The sequence below is a fragment of the Ochotona princeps genome, chromosome 17 (assembly GCF_030435755.1).
Source record: "Ochotona princeps isolate mOchPri1 chromosome 17, mOchPri1.hap1, whole genome shotgun sequence".
Lineage (NCBI taxonomy): Eukaryota > Metazoa > Chordata > Mammalia > Lagomorpha > Ochotonidae > Ochotona > Ochotona princeps.
The window spans coordinates 27,356,085-27,378,336 of NC_080848.1; the positions used below are offsets into that span (position 1 = coordinate 27,356,085).

Sequence of the window (22,252 nt, forward strand, 5' to 3'; positions counted from 1 at the left end):
TCCTGGCCCTCACACTCACCAGTAGGAGTGTAGCCTAGCTGGTGAGTCCTCAAAATTTCCCTACCAGGCCTGCTTCTAGTCCTGGATCTTGTGTGTATCAGCTGGCACCTCCATCCAGCCTGGCATTACCTGCCCACAGTGCCAGTTCTTGATGGTAGGTGTTGCAACCTAGCCCAGCCAGGCATGGTCCACACACTGTACTGGCTCTTGTGTGTGCCAGCAGGTGCTGCATCCTAGCTCAGGCCAGCCTGTCCCCTGACCTGGCTACACAAATGCTGAGGAGTATTGCAGCCTTGCCTAGCCTAGCCTACCCCCAGCCCCAGCTCTTCTGCTCCCCAGTGGAAGCTATGGCCTAATAGGGGAGTTCCCCAAGTTGCCCTACCAGGCCCAGGATCTCATGTATGCTGGCATGTGCTGGAACCCTGCGTAGCATGGTCTGCCCTCAGTCCTGGCCCAGCCCAGCTCCTGCATGTGTCAGGTGAGTCCCTGTCAGGTGAGATCTGTGGTCTGGCCTGGCTCAGCCTGTCACCACTCACAGCTCTGAGAAAATGGCAGTAGCTACAGTCCCACAGAGGCGAGCCCACAATTTTGCTACAGAATCTGCCCCCCAAATTTGGTTTTCTCATGTTCTGGAGGTGCTGCAACCCAGCTTTATGTGTCCCATCCCCTGATTTGACATTCATGGGTAGCTGCTGTAGCCTAGCCCAGCCAGGCATACTCTCAGCCCCAGCTTTTGTGTACCCTAGTGGGTAATAATATTCAGCCCAGCCCAGGTCTCCCACATGGGCAGGTGCCTTGGCCTGACCCAGGCATGTCCTCCAGTTTCCCCCTGTAAATCACTCTGTCTAGCTCCCTTACCTATCTGCAAGTGTAGTGGCCCGGTCTGTGGAAGACCTCAGAAGTCCCTTTTCTCCTGTCAAACATTCCCTCAGATGCTCCCACTCCAACATCTGGATCCCACTCCAGATCCCATTCCCTGAACAATCTGCATACCCCTCTCTACTGCCTAGGTGCTGGGGTGGTGTGTCCCGGCCTGTCATTCCCTGAATTCCCCACATACCTTTCCAAAAATAATAAATAATTAATAAATAAACAAGCAACTATGCTGGCACACAGGAATAGTTAATACAAATTTGACATTAATCAGGCCCAGAATACCTGCCAGCTAGTAGTTGCTTTTCTCCCAGCTGTATAACACTTGCTTAGGTACAAGGCAACCTAAGCAGTTGCCTACGGTTGCGGAGGTGCTTGTGTCTTAAAGTGTCTACGTTCAAGTTGTGGTTCCACTTCTGATCTTGGTCTCCTGTAATGTGCACGCTGGGTTGCAGCACATGGTAGCCCAAATGAGTGTGTCCCTGCCAACCGTCTGGTTTTAGTTCCTGGGCTAAGCCAGGCCTAGCTGAGACCATTCCAGGATTTTAGGGAATGAACTAGAGGATGGAAGATCTCTCCATGTCTCTCCATCTTTTTTTACCTTCAGAATAAATTTTAAAGAGTAATTAAATGAAAATTTAAAAATATAAATTTAGTGTATCTAAATATGCCTTTTGGATTGGGAAAAAAGGTTGAAAGAGGAATGATGAAGGATGAGAAACCTAATGACAGCATTCATGATAAATGGAATTTTACTGTTGATAAATGTAGTAGAAATCAGCTGTGTGATTTGCCTGGTAATACTTGACTATTGCAGTTTTCTAAACCTTTCTAAGGAAGTTTGATCAGGGTACACCTGGCTTGAGTTTAGGTTTGGGTACTATGTTTGAGGAAATATGTCTACATGACAGAGGTATCATCAGTTTTTTGGTCATGTGGGAAAAGAGACTTCATTTGAGTGATAAAGCAGCTCTTCCATCCAAAAGAACAAAGAATTGCCCATGATTAGAGCTTTTTTTTAAGAATTAAGGGGGGTGGACAGCTCTGTGGTGGGTAAAGCCACTGCCTATGTCCCATGCAGGCACCAGTCCAAACCCCGGCTGCTCCATTTCTGATCCAACACGCTGCTGATGCGCTCGGGAAAGCAGCAGAAGATGGCCCAACTACTTGGGCCCCTGCACCCACGTGAAAGATTTACAAGAAACTCCTGGCTCCTGATTTTGCATTGACCCCACTCTGGCTGTTTTAGCCATTTGGGGAGTAATCCAGCTGATAGAATATCTCTGTCTCTCTCCCCACCTCTCAGTAATTCTTTCAAATACATAGATTTTTAAAAAAGATTTATTTATTTTTATTGCAAAGCCAGATGTACAGAGAGGAGAAGAGGCAGAGAGGAAAATCTTCTGTCCGATGATTCACTCCCCAAGTGAGCACAACGGCCGGTGCTGTGCCAATCCGAAGCCGGGAACCAGGAACCTCTTCCGGGTCTCCCACACGGGTGCAGGGTCTCAAAGCTTTGGGCCATCCTTGACTGCTGCTTTCCCAGGTCACAAGCAGGGAGCTGGATGGAAAGTGGAGCTGCCGGGATTAGAACTGGCGCCCATATGGGATCCCAGCACGTTCCAGGGGAGGACTTTAGCTGCGAGGCCACGCCACCCGGGTCCATAGATTTTTTTAATTAAGGAATTAGCAAGCTACTTTGAGAAACAGCAGTTTGTGTGGGTGGTGTTTGATCAGGATTAGTTTACTACTTGGTTGAGGATGTTATAGAGAGGATTCAAGTGGTAAGGTCTGAAGTATATTGTATCTTTTGCTATGCTTATTGGCTATTTGTGTATCTTTGGAGAAATGTATAAAATCATTTGCCTGTTTAAAAAATGTTTTAATTCATTTTCTTTTTTAATAATTATTTTTTAAAGATCTGTTTATTTGTATTGCAAAGTCAGATATACAGAAAGGAGGAGAGACAGGAAGCTCTTCCATCCGATGATTCACTCGCCAAGTGACCTCAACGGCTGGTGCTGTGCTGATCTGAAACCAGGAGCCAGCAACTTCCTCCAGGTCTCCCAGCCGGGTGTAGGGTCCCAAGGCTTTGTCCTCGACTGCTTTCCCAGGCCACAGGAGGGAGCTGGATGGGAAGCAGAGCCACTGGAACACGAATCGGCTCCCATATGGGATCCTGGCACATTCAAAGCGAGAACTTTAACCGCTAAGCCACCGTGCCAGGCCCTAATTAAATTTCTTTATTTGAATGGCAGGGGACAGAGGGAGTGGAGTTTCTCTGCTGTGCTGTTTTACTTTTTGAATGTCCTTGTCAGCCAGGGCTGAACCGAGTGAAAGCCAGGAGCTTGGAACTGAATCCAAGTCTCCTCTGTGGGTAACAAGGACCCATTTACTTGGGCCATCATCTGCTATATCATAGGGAAAGAATAAACAAGAAGCTGGAATTGGGAGTAGACGAGGTCCAAGTTCCCTAATACAGGATGTGGGATGTTATGTCAGATTCCTTCCTTAGCTGGTCTCGGCCGTAGAGGGAAGAGGACGAAGAGAACGTCGTTGTTCGGGAAGCATCGCAACAAGATGCACACGCTGTGCCACTGCTGCAGCTCCAAGGCCTACCACCTGCTGAAGTCCACCCGCGGCAAGTGCGGCTACCCTGCCAAGCACAAGAGGAAGTATAACTGGAATGCCAAGGCTAATACCATGGGCACCGGCCAGATGAGGCACCTCAAAATCGTGTACCGCAGGTCCGGACATGGATTCTGTGAAGCTACAACTCCTAAACCCAAGAGGGCTGATGTTGTCGCATCCAGTTCATCTTAAGAATTTCAACAATTAGGCAATAAATATTTTGGTTTTAAAAAAATACCTTCCTTACTCTGCATATTTTGAATTGTATTATTTGCCTTTTATTATCGAGTTGTAAGAGCTTTTTATATGTTTTCTCACGTTTTGAAGCCTTTGCTTCTTTTTTTAAGGATTTATTTTTTTTTTATTGGAAAGTCACATTTTAGAGAGAGAAGGAGATAAAGATCTTCCATCTGCTGTTTCACTGGCCAAGTGGCCACAACAGCTGGAGCTGAACCAATCCAAAGCCAGGAGCCAGGAGCTTCCTCTGGATCTCCCACACAGATTCAGGGTCCCAAGGCTTTGGGCTGTCCTTGACTGCTTTCCCAGGCCACAAGCAGGGAGCTGGATGGGAAATGAAGCAGCCAGGACCAGTGCTTACATGGGATCCTGGCACATGTAAGGCGAGAATTTAGCCACTAGGCTACTGTGCCAGGTCCCACACTTTTTTGATGGTGTCATTTGCAACACAGACATTTTAAATTTTGCTATGGCTGTAGTCCTATTAATACACATTTCTTCTTTTGACAATTGTTTTTAGTGTTGTCTAACTCAAGGTAGTAAAGACTCACTTCTGTGTTTTATCTAAGAGCTTTGTAGCTGTTTAATCTAGGATTAAAAGATCCTAGATCCTATGATTCATTTTGAGGTAATTTGGGGGGCAGGGATATGTCTAGTTTCATTCATTTGCAAATTATATCCAGTTTTGCTAGTACCTTACATTGACAGGATTGTTCTACCTTGGGCCCGGTGCGGTAGCCTAGTGGCTGAAGCCCTCGCCTTGTATGAGCAGGGATCCCATATAGGCGCCAGTTTGTGTCCTGGTGGCTCCACTTCCCATCCAGCTGCCTGGTTGTAGCCTGGGAAAGCAGTCGAGGGTGGCCCAAAGTCTTGGGATCCTGCACCCACGTGGGAGACCTGGAGGAAGCCCTTGGCTCCTGGCTTCGGATTGGCGCAGCTCCAGCCATTGCAGTCATTTGGGAAGTGAATCATTGGACAGAAGATCTTCCTCTCTGTTTCTCTTCCTTTGTGTATATCTGACTTTGTAATAAAAAAAGGTAAATAAATCTAAAAAAAAAAAAAAGGAAGAATGGGATTAAGGTAAGAGAGCAGTACATACTTTTGTAACCTATTATGCAACTTTATTATTTTCTGTATTTCTTGCTTGTCTCTTTTAGACATTTTACAGTTAAATAATTATGTACTAATCATGTGTTACAAACCAGTTTCATTTAACACGTGATAGACACATTTTGCTTTGCTATACAGATTTGCATACTGTTTTTGTTGTTGCCTGATGTTGCATACATAATTTCAAAAATCAGCCCCTTATTTTAAATATTTAAGATTCAGTAAGCAATATTAATTCATAATATTTGTGCATAAATTCTTAGCCTTCAGTTGGATAATTTTCTAAGATGAATTCCTAAACAATTTCTTCCATGTTTATATTGCTAGGCAATCAGAGACCAGTTATATTATTTAGATTTTGAGACTTTGGGGGACCAGTTTAATTAACAATGGCAGTTAACATTGACTTTTGGCTGTGGGATAGGCAATGTGCCAAGTAGTTTGTGTACATAATTATATTTAATTATCGCACAAAATCTGTTAGAGAAAGGATTCCGGTTTCAGCACTGTCTGGTGACGTGTCCAGAGTCATGTAACTGGTAAATGGCAGAGATGGTATATGAGATGCCAGTGACGGAATGACAGCTTAACCAGCTATGCTCAACATCTTCCCTTTAGTAAAGTGATAATTATCTTTTTACTTTAGTTAATAACAAAGTTAAACTATACCTGATATCTGTAATGGATATTTGACATTATGTATGTTACAGTATCATTTGTTGGTAAGTGTAGAATTCTGTCATTACAAAGCTTCAGTATCTGCTCTGATCATACCAATAAGCAGAATGTTTTTTAAAAAAAGTTTAAGAGGCAAAGAAAGGGCCTGGCGGCGTGGCCTAGCAGCTTAAGTCCTCGCCTTGCAAATGGGGGAATCAGGAGTAATCCTAACAACCTCTTAACAGGAGGTCATGCGTATAGAGCAGGGAGGGTCCCCAGAGTGGAGCAGGCGGACAGAAGGCTTTTATCCCAAACCTGAAGACTCCTAGATCCTCACCGAGGACTATCAGTATGAGCACCGAGGACTACATCCCTACTGCCAAGGAGACCACGGGGAGATGGAGTGCCTTCGAAGACCAAGAACTCTCCAATTGGATCTACCACAAGGGATGGAAGAAGCCCAAATCCTGCCTTGCAGGATCCAAGGTCATCGGAACAACAACCAGGATCCCTGTGCGGTTCGCAGAAACAGAACAGTAAACTTCCTTCAGGACTAGGGAGAGGAGCTTTGTCTGGTCCTTGTCTGCTTCCAATTTTGGGTCCCCACCCCCTCTCGTAATAACCATCAGGAGCGTTCCAGAAACCCCTCAAAACAAACAAACAAACAAAACTAGAATAGATAGAGAACAACAAGGAAAGCTTAGAAACAGACAGGAAACGGTCAGCGGGGATGCACTTACAACTCACTGGGTGGAACACAAAGATTAGTTACTCCTCACTGGGGTATGGAAGATTTCTCTGCACACCCCTCCTAAACATGCTCACCTAAACTGTTGACATATATCCTGTTAGAATTATAGAGTTAGACCACCTGAAAAACAGCCAGGTTCAGCGAAAACATGCTTCAATGCTATAAACTGCTAAATACTAAAATTAAAATAGGCATGAGACAGCTGAATAGCAATCTAAGCCATTTTAAGGTGTATAGAACACGGTTGAATATAAACCAAAATTGAAATGTCTATGAAGAAGTCACAGATTGTGGTTGAGAACCTGCATTTTCCTATTAACATATTGGTTAATCAATACCATGTCAATTAATGCCACAATGTTGTAAATGGTTGGAAATATTATGTTGGGGCTTTTAATTGATTGGGATGATACTCTGCCTGCTCTACCTTCAGACCAGAGATGGTGTCACCAAGAAACCATTGAACTTACCAAGACAATAAGATGCTGGACTTTATGCTTGGTAAATACCTCCAATGAAAGAATGTCAACTGAATTTGAACTATGGAAATGCAACAAGGTGGAGCAATCCGCTGTGGGGGGAGGGTGTGGAGAGGGGTGGGGGGGAATCCCAGTGCATAAAAAATGTATCACATAATGCAATGTAATTAATTAAAAATGAAATGCAATAAAAATATGTTTAAAAAAAAAATAAGTCCTCGCCTTCAACACCCTGGGATCCCATATGGGCACCGGTTCTAATCCCAGCAGCTCCACTTCCCATCCAGCTCGCTGCTTGTGGCCTGGGAAAGCAGTCGAGGACGGCCCAAAGCTTTGGGACCCTGCACCCGTGTGGGAGACCCGGAAGAGGTTCCTGGTTCCTGGCATCGGACTGGCGCGCACCGGCCGTTGCGGCTCACTTGGGGAGTGAAACATCGGATGGAAGATCTTCCTCTCTGTCTCTCCTCCTCTCTGTATATCTGACTTTGTAATAAAATAAATAAATCTTTAAAAAAAAAAAAAAGAGGCAAAGAAAAAGGAAGAGTTCCCATCTGTTGGTTGACTCCCCAAATAACCTAATGGCTAGGGCTGGTCTGAGACTTGGAGGGAGCCAGGAGCAGGCACCTGGGAGTGACACTCCAGGTCTTCTGCCTGGGTCATTGGACGCAGGTGCCAGCCCCACTTCTTTCTATGATCTGAATAGGCAGGAAGCTGGATGCAGAAGCTAGACCTCAGAATCAAACCCAGGAACTCCAATATGCGATGCAGGGATCTTAACTATTAAGGTGTAAATACCTGCTCTAATAAATAAACTGACTATATCATATTTTAAAAATAATGTTTTCATTCTCATTATATAGTGTCTTAAATCATCACAGAAGCACCATCTTTTTGGTTCGTAAAAAAAGTGATATTTTTCAACATTATTATTGAGTTTAGGGTTTTAGCTGATCCAAAGCCAGGGGCCAGGAGCTTCTTCTGGGTCTCCCACTTAGTACAGGGTACCAAGGCTTTGAAGCCATCCTCCACTGCATTCCCAGGCAACAAACAGGGAGCTGGATGGGAAGTGGAGCATCTGGGACACGAACCGACACCCAAATGGGTGCTTCTATTCTTGGTGCTTGCAAGGCAGATGAACCAGTTGAGTCATTGTGCTAGGCCCATTTCTTCTTTCTTTCTTCCTTTTTTAAAAAAATGTGCTCTATGTTGATAAAGCAGATGTGAAGATAATTACTAGTAGTGGCTTTTCTTCTACAGAAGCAACTAAAATGTATTTGTTTAATATATATCACAAGAACTCAAAGAATTAATTTTAAAGAACAAATAAAAATAACACCCCAGCTAATGCAACAAGCAGTACAGAACTATATCAAGGAATGGGCAGGCATTCTAAGAAAAAAACTAAGACAGGGCCCGGTGGCATGGCCTAGCAGCTAAAGTCCTCGGCTTGAACGCCCCGGGATCTCATATAGGTACCGGTTCTAATCCCGGCAGCTCCACTTCCCATCCAGCTCCCTGCTTGTGGCCTGGGAAAGCAGTCGAGGACGGCCCAGTGCATTAGGACCCTGCACCCGCGTGGGAGACCCTGAAGAGGTTCCAGGTTCCTGCCTTCGTATCGGCGCAGCACCGGCCGTTGGGCTCACTTGGGGAGTGAATCATCAGATGGAAGATCTTTCTCCTTCTCTCCTCCTCTCTGTATATCTGCCTTTCCAATAAAATAAATAAATCTTTAAAAAAAAAAAACTAGACAATGACACAAGGAGAGGCTTCTGATAAGTGGGGTTTTCAGAGCTCAGCAGCATGTATGCTCAAAGGGCTGCTGGATGTTGGTAGAAGGCTCTAGATGTAGTGTGGGATGGTCCTGATGTCATAGGAGCCAGACCACCTTGGGTGCTTTGTGCAGCACAGTTTAGACCAGGCTGAAAAGCGTAGGCTCTGTGCTATGAGAAAGACATACACAGGTAGGGGCTTGGCAGTGTGGCCTAGTGGCTAAGGTCCTCGCCTTGATCCCATATGGCCGCTGGTTCTGATCCCGGCAGCTCCACTTCCTCTCTATCTCTCCTCCTCTCAGTATATCTGACTTTGTAATAAAAATAAAATAAATCTTTAAAAAAAAAATTAATGGCCTTTAAAAAAAAAAAAAGACATACACAGGTAGAAGTATGTTAATGGGGGAGATGTAGAGGGAACCTTTTCCATTGAAAGAGAGCAGTCTTTCCTCCGTGTGTGAGAGAGAGAGGAACCTCTTGTCACATGCTGGGGGAAGGGAGAGGATAAGAGCAGAATACGTGGTCCATATGGGTTCCGGGCCTGGCGCCGTGGCCTAGCATCTAAAATCCTTGCCTTGAACGCACTGGGATCCCATATGGGCACTGGTTCTAATCCCAGTGGCCCGAAGATCTTCCTCTCTGTCTCTCCTCCTCTCTGTATATCTGAATTTGCAATAAAATAAATAAGTCTTTTACAAAAAGAAGTACATGGGTTCCTGCAACCCATTATTTTAGGAATGTGTGCTGCCTGAGGCTCAGGCCTTGTCAACTACAGACCTTGTTAATACAGTATTATTTCCTGCAGCTTTCAAGCCCAGACACCTGCTGCTGGTCCATCTCTATCCTCCTCTGGCTGCCAGTGACCCTCCCTGCTGACCTCCGAAACTGGGTGCTCATGTTGGGTGGTTGTAGAGAGCGAGAAACTTCACTGTAAGTGTATTAAGAGAATAACACTGGAGAAGTGCAGGGAGAGTTTACACCTCAGGTCTTCTGCTGCTCCAGGAATGTTCCCTACCTTTTTGAAAAAGTTTTCAGGTTCAGGGAAGGCAGAAATTCCTTCGTTGCTAGACAACATGCAGGTGATTACTCCTGTAGCCTCTTGCCTGTGAGGTGGCACCCACACTGGGCGTAGTGCCTCTACCAGCATGACTATCGTGCTGGTAGCCGCTGGATGGCAATTTTGAGGGCCATTTGAACAGGACTTGGCAACAAAACAGGAACTCAACTACACATGATATTCTTAATGACTCAAGCGATCCTTTTAATTTATATGTGAATGCATGAGTGAAACGATAAATTGTACATTCCCAAAGGAAGAATTTTTATATATTTTTGTCAGGTTAAGTGCAACTGACTTTAAAAATGAGAATTGACAGGACTTACTATATATCAAATAACATATTTTACTTTATTAAACTCCTTTAATAACCCTCTGAACATAAAAGACATTGTAGTTTTGCAGATAAGCAAGCAGGCATGTTGAATTGTAATAATTAGTTTAAGGTTGCAGAGCTTGTGACAACACAATTGAGATTCGTGTTCTGCCTTCAAGTACATGTTACAATGTATTATTTTGCTGAGAAAATTAGTATGAATAGAAATTTCAACTATGTGGAAAAGGATTATAAATGGAAAAAGTTGTTGATACTATAGTGATCAAGTTGAAAGAGTAATATTGTATCGCTTTTCCACCTATCACAAGTCAAAAAATGTGATGGGGAAAAGGTTAATGTGTGAGTTTTCAGCTTTCTGTTCTTCCTCTGAGTGATAATGCTAGTTCTACTTTGGCTAATTCAGTTTCTTTCCATTCTTTTCCCTCCAAGAAGAGCTCAGCATTTGTCAGACTAGGTGTTTGGAGATTTTAATATAAAAGTAAGAATCAGGGATAAGGTAGAAGGAATATTAACGTGGAACTGATACTGTGGTATGGTGTGTTAAGTCATTGAAGTGTAGCTTTGAGCTCTATTCTGCTTCAGCTAAGCTTCATGCTCATGCACCTGAGGAGATGGCAGAAGGTGGCCTCACTGTCTGGGTGCTGCCACCCAGGTGGGAGACCCAGATGGGAGTTCTAACTGCTGACTTTCGTCACTGGCACAGCCCTGGAAGTTGTGGCTGTTTGGGGAATGAAGCAGCAGATGGAATCAATCAGCCTGCATGTCCATTTCCCCCTTACCTTTTATATAAATAATTTTTTGAAGGGAAGAAACATGAACGTCGTCACTGCAGAATAATCTAATCTACTGCCTTGCCAGGCACAATACAAGGGGTTGGATTTGAAGTGGAACAACTGGGATTTCACCAGGGCTCACATGATGGCCTCATCCATTGAGTCATAATGCTAGCCCCCATTTGTTACTTTGTGTATGAGAGACATTAAGATTAGCCGGAAGGTTCAGGCATCATAGCTTCCTCATTCAGTCCTCACCCTGTGCTTTGCCCTACCCCCCAATCCCTGGACTTTCATTGGTGTTCTTTGCCTGGTTTCATTAGTGGTTTAAAATAGTAACTGTGTACTTCCATCATTCCTTTTTCATCTAATAGTTAAGCTATTGTATGAAGAATTTTCACCCATTCGTTGTTTTTCCAATGAAGTATTTTCTATCATAGTTATTCTTTTTTATTACAGATTTTAACATAACTGAATAGTAATCAGAAAATGTGAGTTGTATGACATAGATTTTTTAAAAAATCTGTTGAATCATGCTTTATAAAAACCTAATGTATTCATTTTGGAAAGAAATTCATGTACTTTTCAATAGTGTATTCTGTTGTTGGGTATGGGTTATAAATATGGCCATAAAATAAGATTAATTTCATTTAATGATTTAAAAATTTCCTTAATGGGTTTTGATCTGACCTATAAATCAATGAAAAAGAGTAGTTCATTTTGCCATTATGTGGTAGTTCATTCATTTATTCATGGAATTAATATTTTCTTTAAAGTTCCATTATTGAGGTTGGTGTTGTGGTACAGCTTGTTAAGTTTCTGCTTGCGACATGACATCTCGTATCAGATTGCTGATTGGAATCCTAACTCTTCCACTTCCCATGTAGCTTTATACCTGGGAATGTGATGAAGAATGGCTCGAGAGATCCATTGGGAAATCCATGTAGAGTGTCTGGTTCATGACCTTGATCTGGCCCAGACCTGGCTGTGGCAGCCCTTTGGGGAAGGAACCTGAAGATAGAAAGTCTTTTTCTTTCTTGCTGTGCCTTTCAAATGAATAAGAAAAATTTTTAAGATTTGTTTGTTTTTGTTGGAAAGTAGGATATACAGAGAAGAAGAGGGACTCAGAGGAAAGATCTTCATTTGTTGTTTCACTCCCCAGGTTGCCACAACGATCAGAACTGAGCTGACTAAAGCCAGGAGTTAGAAATTTCATCCAGATGTCACATGTTGGTGCAGGGTTCCAAGGCTTTGGGCCATCCTAGACTGCTTTCCCAGGCCACAAGCAGGGAGCTGGTTGAGAAATAGAGCAGCCAGGACATGAACAGACGTCCACATGGGATCCCAATGCATGCAAGGCAAGGATTTTGCCACTAGACCATTCCAGTGGGCCTGAATACTGAATAAGTAATTCCTTTTTGTGTGTGTGTGTAAGATTTATTTATTTTCATTGCAAAGTCAGATATATATAGAGGGAGAGAGACAGAGAGAAAAATCTTCCATCTGATGATTCACTGCCCAGGTGACCACAATGGCTAGTGCTGTGCTGATCCGAAGCCAGGAGCTCTTCCGGGTCTCCCGTGTGGGTGCAAGATCCCAAGGCTTTGGGCCGTCCTCAACTGCTCTCCCAGACCACAAGCAGGGAGCTGGATGGGAAGTAGAGCTGCCGGGATTAGAACTGGCTCCCATATGGGATCCTGGCACATTCAAGGTGAGGACTTTAGCCACTAGGCCACCGCACTGGGCCCATTAATAAGTAACTGTTAAATAAAGCTCTGTATTAAATATACACAGTTTAGTATTACATCTTTCTGGTGAATTAAATCTTGTTATATCCTCATTGTATAAAAGTTTATCTTATTTGATAGTATTTCTAACCAGTTCCTTTTGGTTAATTTTGTTTGGAACAACTTTACCTATCCTTTCATTTTCGATATATATACTTACATTTTAGTTATATCTTTTGAGAATATTATATGTATGTGTGTGGGGGAATAGATACATATATATGAAAGTAAAACAATATGTCTGTATATCTAGACTGACAGTCATTTTCTTGGAGATTTATTTTTATTTGAAAGGCAGATTTACAGAAAGGAGGAGAGACAGAATAATCTTCCATCTGCTGGTTCATTTCCCAAATGTCCACAATGCCTGGAGCTGAGCCAATCAAAAGCCAAGAGTCAGGAGGTTCTTCCAGGTCTTTCACATGGGTGCAGGGTCTCAAGGATATGAGCCATCCTTTACTGCTTTCCCATGTTATTAGTAGAGAGCAGGATGAGAAGTAGAACAGCAGGGACATGAACCAGTGCCCATAGGAATGACAGCTTTTATAGGCAGAGGATTAACCTGTTGATCCACCACACCAGCCCCAAGGCTGACAGTCTTTTAAAGTGTAGTTCTTAGTCCAATTAGATTTAGTGTTGAAGCTGATAAGGCAAGTATGTCTACAACTTTAGCCTTTAGCCTTTTTTTTTTTAACCTTTATAAGGTTTTTTTTTTTTTGCCACTTTTTGTTTGTTGTCATTCTTGTATAAAATCTTTTATTTATTTATTTATATTGAAAAGGCAGCTATATAGAGAGAAGAAGATTTGGAGAGAAATATCTTCCATGTGCTGATTCACTCCCCAAGTGGCCGCAACGGCCAGAGCTGAGCTGATCTCAAGCCAGGAGTCAGGAGATTCTTCTGGGTCTCCCACATGGGTGCGGGTCCCAAGGCTTTGGGCTGTCCTGACTGCTTTCCCAGGCCACAAGCAGGGAGCTAGAAGGGACGTGCATCAGCCATTCCATATGGGATGCCATCATCATATATGGTTTCTTTACCTACTGCGCCACAGTGCTGCACCCCAGCCCCCCAAAAACATTTCTATGATGGCCGTTTATAAGATTGTATCATTTTAGACTCTTCTGAAAACCTCACACCTTGAAATTTTTCTTACTATCACAGGAAAATTACACAAATTGTGAAGAAAAGCCCAATATAAGTTGACGTAATGAGATTTCTATATTATAGAAGGATCCCAAAATGTGTTTTAATCATTTCCCTTTTGATATATTCAGATTATTCCTTATACCAATGAAAGCAGCTATAGAAGACTGTACTGTAATGAGCTAATTCTGTAATTCTTGCCAAGATGGGAAGGGTTGTTCATTGTGAACAAATTCTCCTGCCAACAGCTAAGTTGGAACATTGTGTTTGTAAGAGGATTAGAACAGTTTGGTTTAAAGGTTAAATGGAAGAATAGATTATATTGATAAGACTAAGGAAATATTAACCTTTTAAAGAAATATGGATTAATTCACAAATGAAATACTTATTTATTATTTTTAAAAAAGATTTATTGGGCCCGGCGGCGTGGCCTAGCGGGTAAAGTCCTCGCCTTGAAAGCCCCGGGATCCCATATGGGCGCCGGTTCTAATCCCGGCAGCTCCACTTCCTATCCAGCTCCCTGCTTGTGGCCTGGGAAAGCAGTTGAGGACGGCCCAATGCATTGGGACACTGCACCCGCTTGGGAGACCCGGAAGAGGTTCCAGGTCCCGGCATCGGATCGGTGCGTACCGGCCCGTTGCGGCTCACTTGGGGAGTGAAACATCGGATGGAAGATCTTCCTCTCTGTCTCTCCTCCTCTCTGTATATCCGGCTTTCCAATAATAATAATAAAAAAAAATCTTTATAAAAAAAAAGATTTATTTATTTTTATTACAAAGTCAGATATACAGAGAGGAGGAGAGACAGAGAGGAAGATCTTCCATCCAATGATTCACTCCCCAAATAACCGCAATGACCAGTGCTGTGCCAATCTGAAGCCAGGAGCCAGGAGCTTTTTCTGGTTCTCCCACACGGGTGCAGGGTCCCAAGGCTTTGGGCCCTCCTCGACTGCCTTCCCAGACCACAAGCAGGGAGCTGGATGGGAAGTGGAGCTGCCGGGATTAGAACTGGCGCCCATATGGGATGCTGGCGCATTCAAGGCGAGGACTTTAGCTGCTAGGCCACCGCGCTGGTCCCCACAATTGAAATATTTAATATACTGAAGATTATAGAAATTAAAATTTCTGCCTCGATTTTCATTTAGAAGAAATTCTAGTTTTTTCTTGCCATTTTGACAACTGGATGGATGTATTGGAGGCAACCTAGCTCTGTGTAATACGTAACAGATTGGAACACAGAGCAAGAGTAGGCTGCACAGTGTCATGGAATCCAGTCCAGTGGTATTCACGATATCTAAGGAATTTTGGAATGCAGTGTGATGGAAGACAGAGGCTGAAGTGTGGATATAAGCATGGATAAAAAACAATTTTCTATCTAATATAAAATGTGCTGGGTATAGGACTAGAGTGTTGGATAATAATCAAATGTTAAAGTTTAAATTGCATGCCGTAGAGGGACACAGAAAAGAACCATGAATATTGGTTAGTGAACCAGCAAAGATGTCATTAGAAATATGGCTTTTAAGTTGATTCTGAAGAAGAAAGTAGTGTTTTAATAAAAGAAAGATGATAGGAATAGCAGTGCAGAGATCTCATTTAAAAGTTTATTTATGTTGGGCCCGGCGGCGTGGCCTAGCAGCTAAAGTCCTCACCCTGAACGCCCCGGGATCCCATATGGGCGCCGGTTCTAATCCCGGCAGCTCCACTTCCCATCCAGTTCCCTGCTTGTGGTCTGGGAGAGCAGTTGAGGACGGCCCAAGGCCTTGGGTTCCTGCACCCGCGTGGGAGACCTGGAAGAGGTTCCAGGTTCCTGGCTTCGTATCGGCGCAGCACCAGCCATTGCGCTCACTTGGGGAGTGAATCATCGGATGGAAGATCTTCCTCTCTGTCTCTCCTCCTCTATGTATATCTGCCTTTCCAATAACAATAAGTAAATCTTTAAAAAAAAAGTTTATGTTATTTGAGAGACATAGCAACAAATAGAGAGTTGTATTCGCTGGTTCACTCTGCAGATGTTTGCAGTGGGTGGGACTTGACTAAGCATCTTGAGCTCAGTCTAGGTCTCCCAAGCAGGTGACAGAGACCTAACTACTTGATGCTTCTCTGCCTGCATTAACAGAAAGTTAGAATCAGGAATTGGACCTTGAATCCTGGCACTCTGATTGATAATCACTGTCAAATGCCCACTCCTGAATGCCCACTCATTTTGAGGGCCTGGTAAATGTAAAAGTATAAGTGACTAACACAGAAGTTTTCTGGAAGGGTAAAGAAGGATAAAAGGTTAAAGCCTGGGGATGCTAAATACTTGTTCTGTAATAATTTCATGTGCATATTTGAAACCTATAAACAACAGCGAAGTAAGAAACCCTAAATTTTTAAAAGTAAGTTACAGGGCCAGTACTGTGATGTAGTGAGTCAAGCCTGCTTACTGGCATTCCATATGGGTGGCAGTTTGAGTGCTCACCACTCCACTCCTGGTCCAGCTGTCTGTTAGTGTGCTTGGAAAAGCAGTGGAAAATGGTCAAGGTGTTTAAGTCCTTGCCAGGTACATGGAAGACCCGGAAGAAACTCCTGGCTCCTGCCTGGTCCTGCCCAGATGTTGCTGCCATTTGAGGAGAAAACCAATGGTGGAAGATGTCTCTCTCCCTGACTCTGCCTTTCAAATAAATAAATAAATGCAAACAAACAAAAGATCATGTTATAATAAAGATGCATTTGTCTGAAAGGCACAGTTTCTGAGGGGAAAAGAGAGAAAGATTTTCCATCCTCTGGGTCACTCCCAAATGGCTGTAATAGCCAGAGATGACCAGGCTGAAGACAATGGCTTCGTCCAGTTCTCCCAAGTATTAGGGGCCCAAGTACTACTATGTTAAAATACATAAAACGCCACATTGTTAGATTATAATGTTGAACTTCCATGTGTAATTCTGTTATCCCAAACTAAATGGTAAAATATAGGGGCAATGTTGTGGCTCAGAAGTTAAACTGCCCCTGAGGTGTCTACTCTGTTTTGGAGTGCCAAGGATTAAGTCAATGGCCAGAGCTGAGTAAATTCGAAGCCAGGAACCAAGAGCTTTTTCTGGGTCTCCCATGTGGTGCAGGGTCCCAAGTTTGGGCCATCCTCTGCTGCCTTCCCAGGCCACAAGCAGGGAGTTAGAGAAGGGAAGTGTAGCAGCCAGGGCATGAACCAGTGCACATATGGGATGCAGGTGGATACAAGGCTAGGATTTAGCTACCAGGCTATCATGCTAGGCCCGTTTGAACAATATTTTACTATTTCATTTTAAGAATCTTGCGCATGTGTTAACATTTTGGGGCTTTAACACTTCTAGACCTTTTTAGATTTTTCTGTTTTTTATCTCTGTACATGTAAAATATCCAATGCTGATTACTTCATCATACATTCATTGAGAATCTAGAAAAATTCTTGCATTCTAGTAAGGGAAACATTCTATAAATATATTGTGCTGCTTTTCACATTATTTAACTTAGAATTTCCAAGCATTCTGAAACTTTTATAATAAAGTGGATTTTTGTTTATCTCCCAGAAAATCCTTGGGTTTCTTAAGAAAAATTATCTAGTTTTTAATTTAAATTTTTTTATAATTTATTAATTTAAAATACAGGGCCACCGAGAGGGAAGGAAATCCAGAGAGGAAGATCTTGCTTCTCGTGGCTCACCTCACAAATGGCTGTGTCAGCTTAGGGTGCTAGGCTGAGCCAGGTCGAAACCAGAACTAAGAACTAAGAACTCCATCCTTGTCTCCCATGTGAGTAAGAAGCAGGGGCCCAACCACTGGGCCACTTTTTGCTGTCTACCCAGGCCCAAGCTGGGTAAATCTGTTAGCAAACTGGATCAGAAAAGGAGCAATCAGGAGTTCAGCTAGCATTTTGATATGGGATGCTGGGTCCCAAGCAGCAACTGTGCAGCTATGCCACAATGCAAGCCTCTAGCAGGATCTCCTCTGAATCTCCCATGATGATTCAGGGTCCCAAGGCTTTGGGCCAATCTCTGCTGCCTTCCCAGGCCACAGGCAGGGAGCTGGATGGGAAGTGGAGCAACTGGGACATGAACTGTCCATATGGGATGCTGTCATATGCAAGACAAGAACTTTAGCCATGAGGCTACCACGCTGGGGTCCAAAATAGTCTTTTTAATCCACACTGTATGTGCTGCTATATTTTAGTCACCTGGGAGCCACAGTTATCTGTTCAATTGTGGTTCTATGAGAGTGCTTGTGGGTTACTTAACAATGGCCCCAAAGTGCAAGAGTAAGGATGCCCACATTGCAGATATGCCAAAGCAAAGCTAAATGTTTCCTTTAAGTGAAAAGCTGAAACCTCTTGATTGAGTAGGAAAAAAAATCATATGCTTAGGTTCATAAATTTATTGTATTATCATTTGAGAGAGCACATTCACATAACTTTCATTATGTGTTGTGATCATTCTTTCATTTGTTTAAATTCTTATCTGATTTATAAATTAAATATTATCATAAATACATATGCATAAATGGGAAAAAACAATATAATTAAGGTTAGATTTGCTGTCTGTGGTTTCACATATTTAGTTGGGGTCATGGTGCACTGAAGGTTATGTATCCCCTTGTGAATGAGTGGTAACTGTTATAGTACTGCTTCATGGAACTCCTGGGAGGATTTAGGAAGACAGTAATGGAGGCCTGGCACAATGGCTCAGTTGGCTAATCCTTCCCTGCAAATGCTGAGATCCCATTGGTTCAGTCCTACTGCTCCATTTCCCATCCAACTCTACTCGACTACTTTCCCAGACCACAAGCAGGGAGCTGCTGGGATTAGAACTAGCGCCCATATGGGATCCCGGCGCATTCAGGGCGAGGACTTTAGCCACTAGGCCACGCCTCAGGCCCTAAAAAATATTTTTAAAGAAGAAAACAATAGATGTGATAGTCTAAGTCAAATTCAGGACTCACTAATATTCAATAAGATTTTTTTTCAAATTACTTAGAATCCAATTATGGAAGACACTGTAAAAGTCCTCAAGGAGCTTGCTTAATAGAGGATAAATAGGAAACATGTACATAAGTGACTTTAAAACATTGACAGGGGCCCGGCACGGTAGCCTACCAGCTCCTCACCTTGCATATGCCGGGATCCCATATGGCGCCAGTTTTAATTCTGGTGGCCCTGCTTCCCATCCAGCTCCCTGCCTGTGGCCTGGAAAAGCAGTTGAGGATGGCCCAAAGCCTTGGAACCCTGCACCCACATGGGAGACCCGGAAGAAGCTCCTGGCTCCTGGCTTCGGATTGGCACAGCACTGGCCGTTGCAGTCACTTTGGGGAGTGAATCATTGGATGGAACATCTTCCTCTCTGTCTCTGCTCCTCTCTGTATATCTGCCTTTCCAATAAAAATAAATAAGTCTTAAAAAAACACTGACAGACTATATGACTAAGTTAAGATGAATCGTGATTGAGTACATATCAGTTATTGTTATCTCATTGTAAAGTCCAAATTGTGTTAGAAGCTCAACAGAATTATTATCTGTGTACTGTTGTCTCATGTTGTAAACAAACACATTTTTAAAAATAAATGTATTCAAACTGTATTGTGAGTAAAGGACATTTGTGGGGTGAGTCATAATTAAGGGTTAGTAGCAATAATCTTGCTAATTTTAGATGAGTAGATTACCATGCTTTATGAACAACAGATATGAAGATGAGGGTAGGCTTTGTGACATGATGGCTTCAGTTCTACTGCTTGGGATGCGTGCATCTTACATTGGAGTGCCTGGGATCAAATCCTGCCACTGCTTCTGAGCTAGCTTCCTTCTAATGTGTTACACTGGGAGGCAGTAAATGATGACCCAAGTGATTGAGTTAAAAAAATCTAATATAAGCCCACAGTACTGTGACTGTAGTGTGATTATAGTTAATGTGTTGCATATTTAAAAAATAGATAAACATAAAGATTTCAGATACCTCCAGCTAGACTTTGAATGTTTTTTGCTTTTATTTTTTTGCAAGATTTATTTATTTAGGATAATTACAAAGGGAGAGGGAGAGATCATGCATCTACTGGTAACTGTGGCCAGGTTTGCAGACCCAAGACAAGGGCCAAGAGTTTTGGCCCAGTCTCCCATGTAGGCATCAGAGGCCTACACATTTGGGTTCTCCTCCACTACACTCCCAGATCACTAATCAAGAGCTAAATCAGAAGTGGAGCAGCTGGGACATGAACCAGCACCCATGTAGGATGCTGGTGTTGCAGTTAGCAGCTTTACTTGCCACACCACAATGCTAGTCCTGGTAAGCTTTCCATTTTATAATTAAATGGAAAGCAAAAGGTAATTCACTCAAAACAAAAATGTTTCATCTCAACATGAAGATTTTTACACTTAAAAAATCTTAAAAAAAAAGGTTTATCTGCTTGATAGGCAGATTACAGAAAGAGAAAGAGTTGTTTTCCATTTATTGTTTCACTCTCCAAATGGCCACAAAGCCAGGGCTGGGCCAGGCCATAGCCAAGTGTTTTAGCTGAGTCTCCCTATGGGTGGCAGGGGCCCAGACACTTGGGCCATTTTGTACTCGTTTTGCACACCAGTAGCAGAGAGCTAGATTGGAAGTGGAGCATCTGGGACTGGAACTGGCACCTTTTGGAATACTGACATCACAGGTGGTAGCTTTACTACAACACTGGCCTCTTATTAACGCCATTCTGTAATTAAAGTCAAGAAGGGTATGAGAATTGTATGAAAACTCTCCTTCCCAAATTTCTCCCCTACGTATAGTCTGAAATGACACCATTCAACAGTTATACATCATTTAGTATGGTCTAATTTTTAGCTTTTCTAATAGCTAACTGAAAATGTGTCAAGTTAATGAGATTTTGAAAGAAAATCAAGGAAGAACTAAGACCATTTTAAAACATAAGTTGTTGATGAAGATAAAGCTTTAAGTGGGAGTTGAGGTGACAGCTTCAGGGAAGGAATCTGGCAGGAAGATGAAACAGCTCAGATGGAGATGGGGATTACCAAAAAGAAAAAGAAAAATGAAGGATGGGCAAGAAATAGCACAGAAAGGTAGAAAGCGAGGGTCTTCCCCAAACTCCCCCCAAGAAAGAGGACACTGAAGCTTATTACTGAACAACATAAATGAGTATCTGGGCAGGAGAAATTATTATAAAATATGAAGAGCAGTTGTGGATTGTTTGCAGTTATTAAGTATGATTTTTTTTCCTTTGGAAAGTCCTGAATGTGTTTCTCTCTGTCTCTCCAAAGAAAGAGTGAATAGGAACCTGTTTCTGATTCTGTTATATTTAGCTATGTTGTGTTTAAAACAGCCTCTAAATTGTTCCTGTATTGTTCGATGTTAGGAAGAATGTCAAAGTTGGAACCAGTTTCTGTTGCCCTTCTGTTCTGGTTTTACACTAGGATTGAAAGTTTCCTAAAAATAGAATATGTTCACATTCCTAAAGGTGTAGCCCATTGGCATTTGCAGACTTGTTCTTTGATTAAGATAATTCATGCTTTAAACACTGGTGGTTGTGAAGAGAAAATGATAATTTTGATTTAGGAAATTTTTTTTCTGGAATAAAATGTGCCTCTTTTCCTGTGGGAAAATTCTGAATACAGCAAAGGTAAGTTTAATGCTTCGCTTGATCATTCAAGTCATGATAGTCAGGACTACCACACTGACAGTCCTTGCTGTTGAATATATTTTAATTGATTTTGTTGTTGTTCAGGGTCTGTGACAACTGAAGACTGCCAAAGTCACTTGTCCTGCTCTTTCCTCCTTGTCCCCAAATAGTAAAGCAGTGCAATGTCATTGAAAAGAGAGCTGACTTTAGATTGTTGCTGTATTTCTCAGTTGACCTGGACAGATCCTTCCAAGCCTGGGAATAATATCTATTTACACCAATGAGGAGTATTAGGATACAGAGCAGAAAATACATTGCATCTAAATGCTTTATATATATTTTAAAAAATATAAAATAAGCCCTTAGTCTACTACAGAGGAATTATATCCAGTTTAGGATAAGCTGATAGGGGATATTCCTATCATGCAAGCACGTCTGATAAATTTTCTTTTTTTTTTTTTTTTTAAGATTTATTTATTTTATTACAAAGTCAGATATACAGAGAGGAGAGACAGAGAGGAAGATCTTCCGTCCAATGATTCACTCCCCAAGTGAGCCGCAACGGCCGATGCGCGCCGATCCGATGCCGGGAACCAGGAACCTCTTCCGGGTCTCCCACGTGGGTGCAGGGTCCCAAAGCTTTGGGCCGTCCTCAACTGCTTTCCCAGGCCACAAGCAGGGAGCTGGATGGGAAGTGGGCTGCCGGGATTAGAACCGGTACCCATATGGGATCCCGGGGCGTTCAATGCGAGGACTTTAGCCGCTAGGCCACACCGCTGGGCCCCACGTCTGATAAATTTTCAAAGGAGTGGAATGAATGGGCAAGAGAGGAATTGTGAAAGCAGTGGGAAAACAGTCGTGTGGATGCTTGCAGGAAAGGGACTTACTTGAAATTCTAGGCAGAGGAGTGGTGTCTCTCAAAGATTTGGGTGAAAGGGTGAAGATCTCATTTAAGGATTGAATATGCTTTAGCAAAATGTTAAAAAATTTTGTTAATTCTTTGAAGTTTGGAAATAAAATCACTGATTACTAT

At 42.7% G+C, this 22,252-nt stretch overlaps 2 protein-coding genes across 2 annotated transcripts in view; both read left to right on the plus strand.

The window, feature by feature from the left end:
• The window catches only part of PPM1E (protein phosphatase, Mg2+/Mn2+ dependent 1E), a 101,665-nt gene that overhangs the window by 17,227 nt on the left and 62,186 nt on the right, over positions 1 to 22,252 (plus strand). The gene's annotated exons all lie outside the window — the stretch shown is intronic.
• Positions 3,364 to 3,696, plus strand: LOC118759532 (large ribosomal subunit protein eL37-like). The gene has a single exon (XM_036495967.2). It carries the CDS (start codon positions 3,364 to 3,366, stop codon positions 3,694 to 3,696), a length of 333 nt encoding a protein of 110 aa, XP_036351860.2.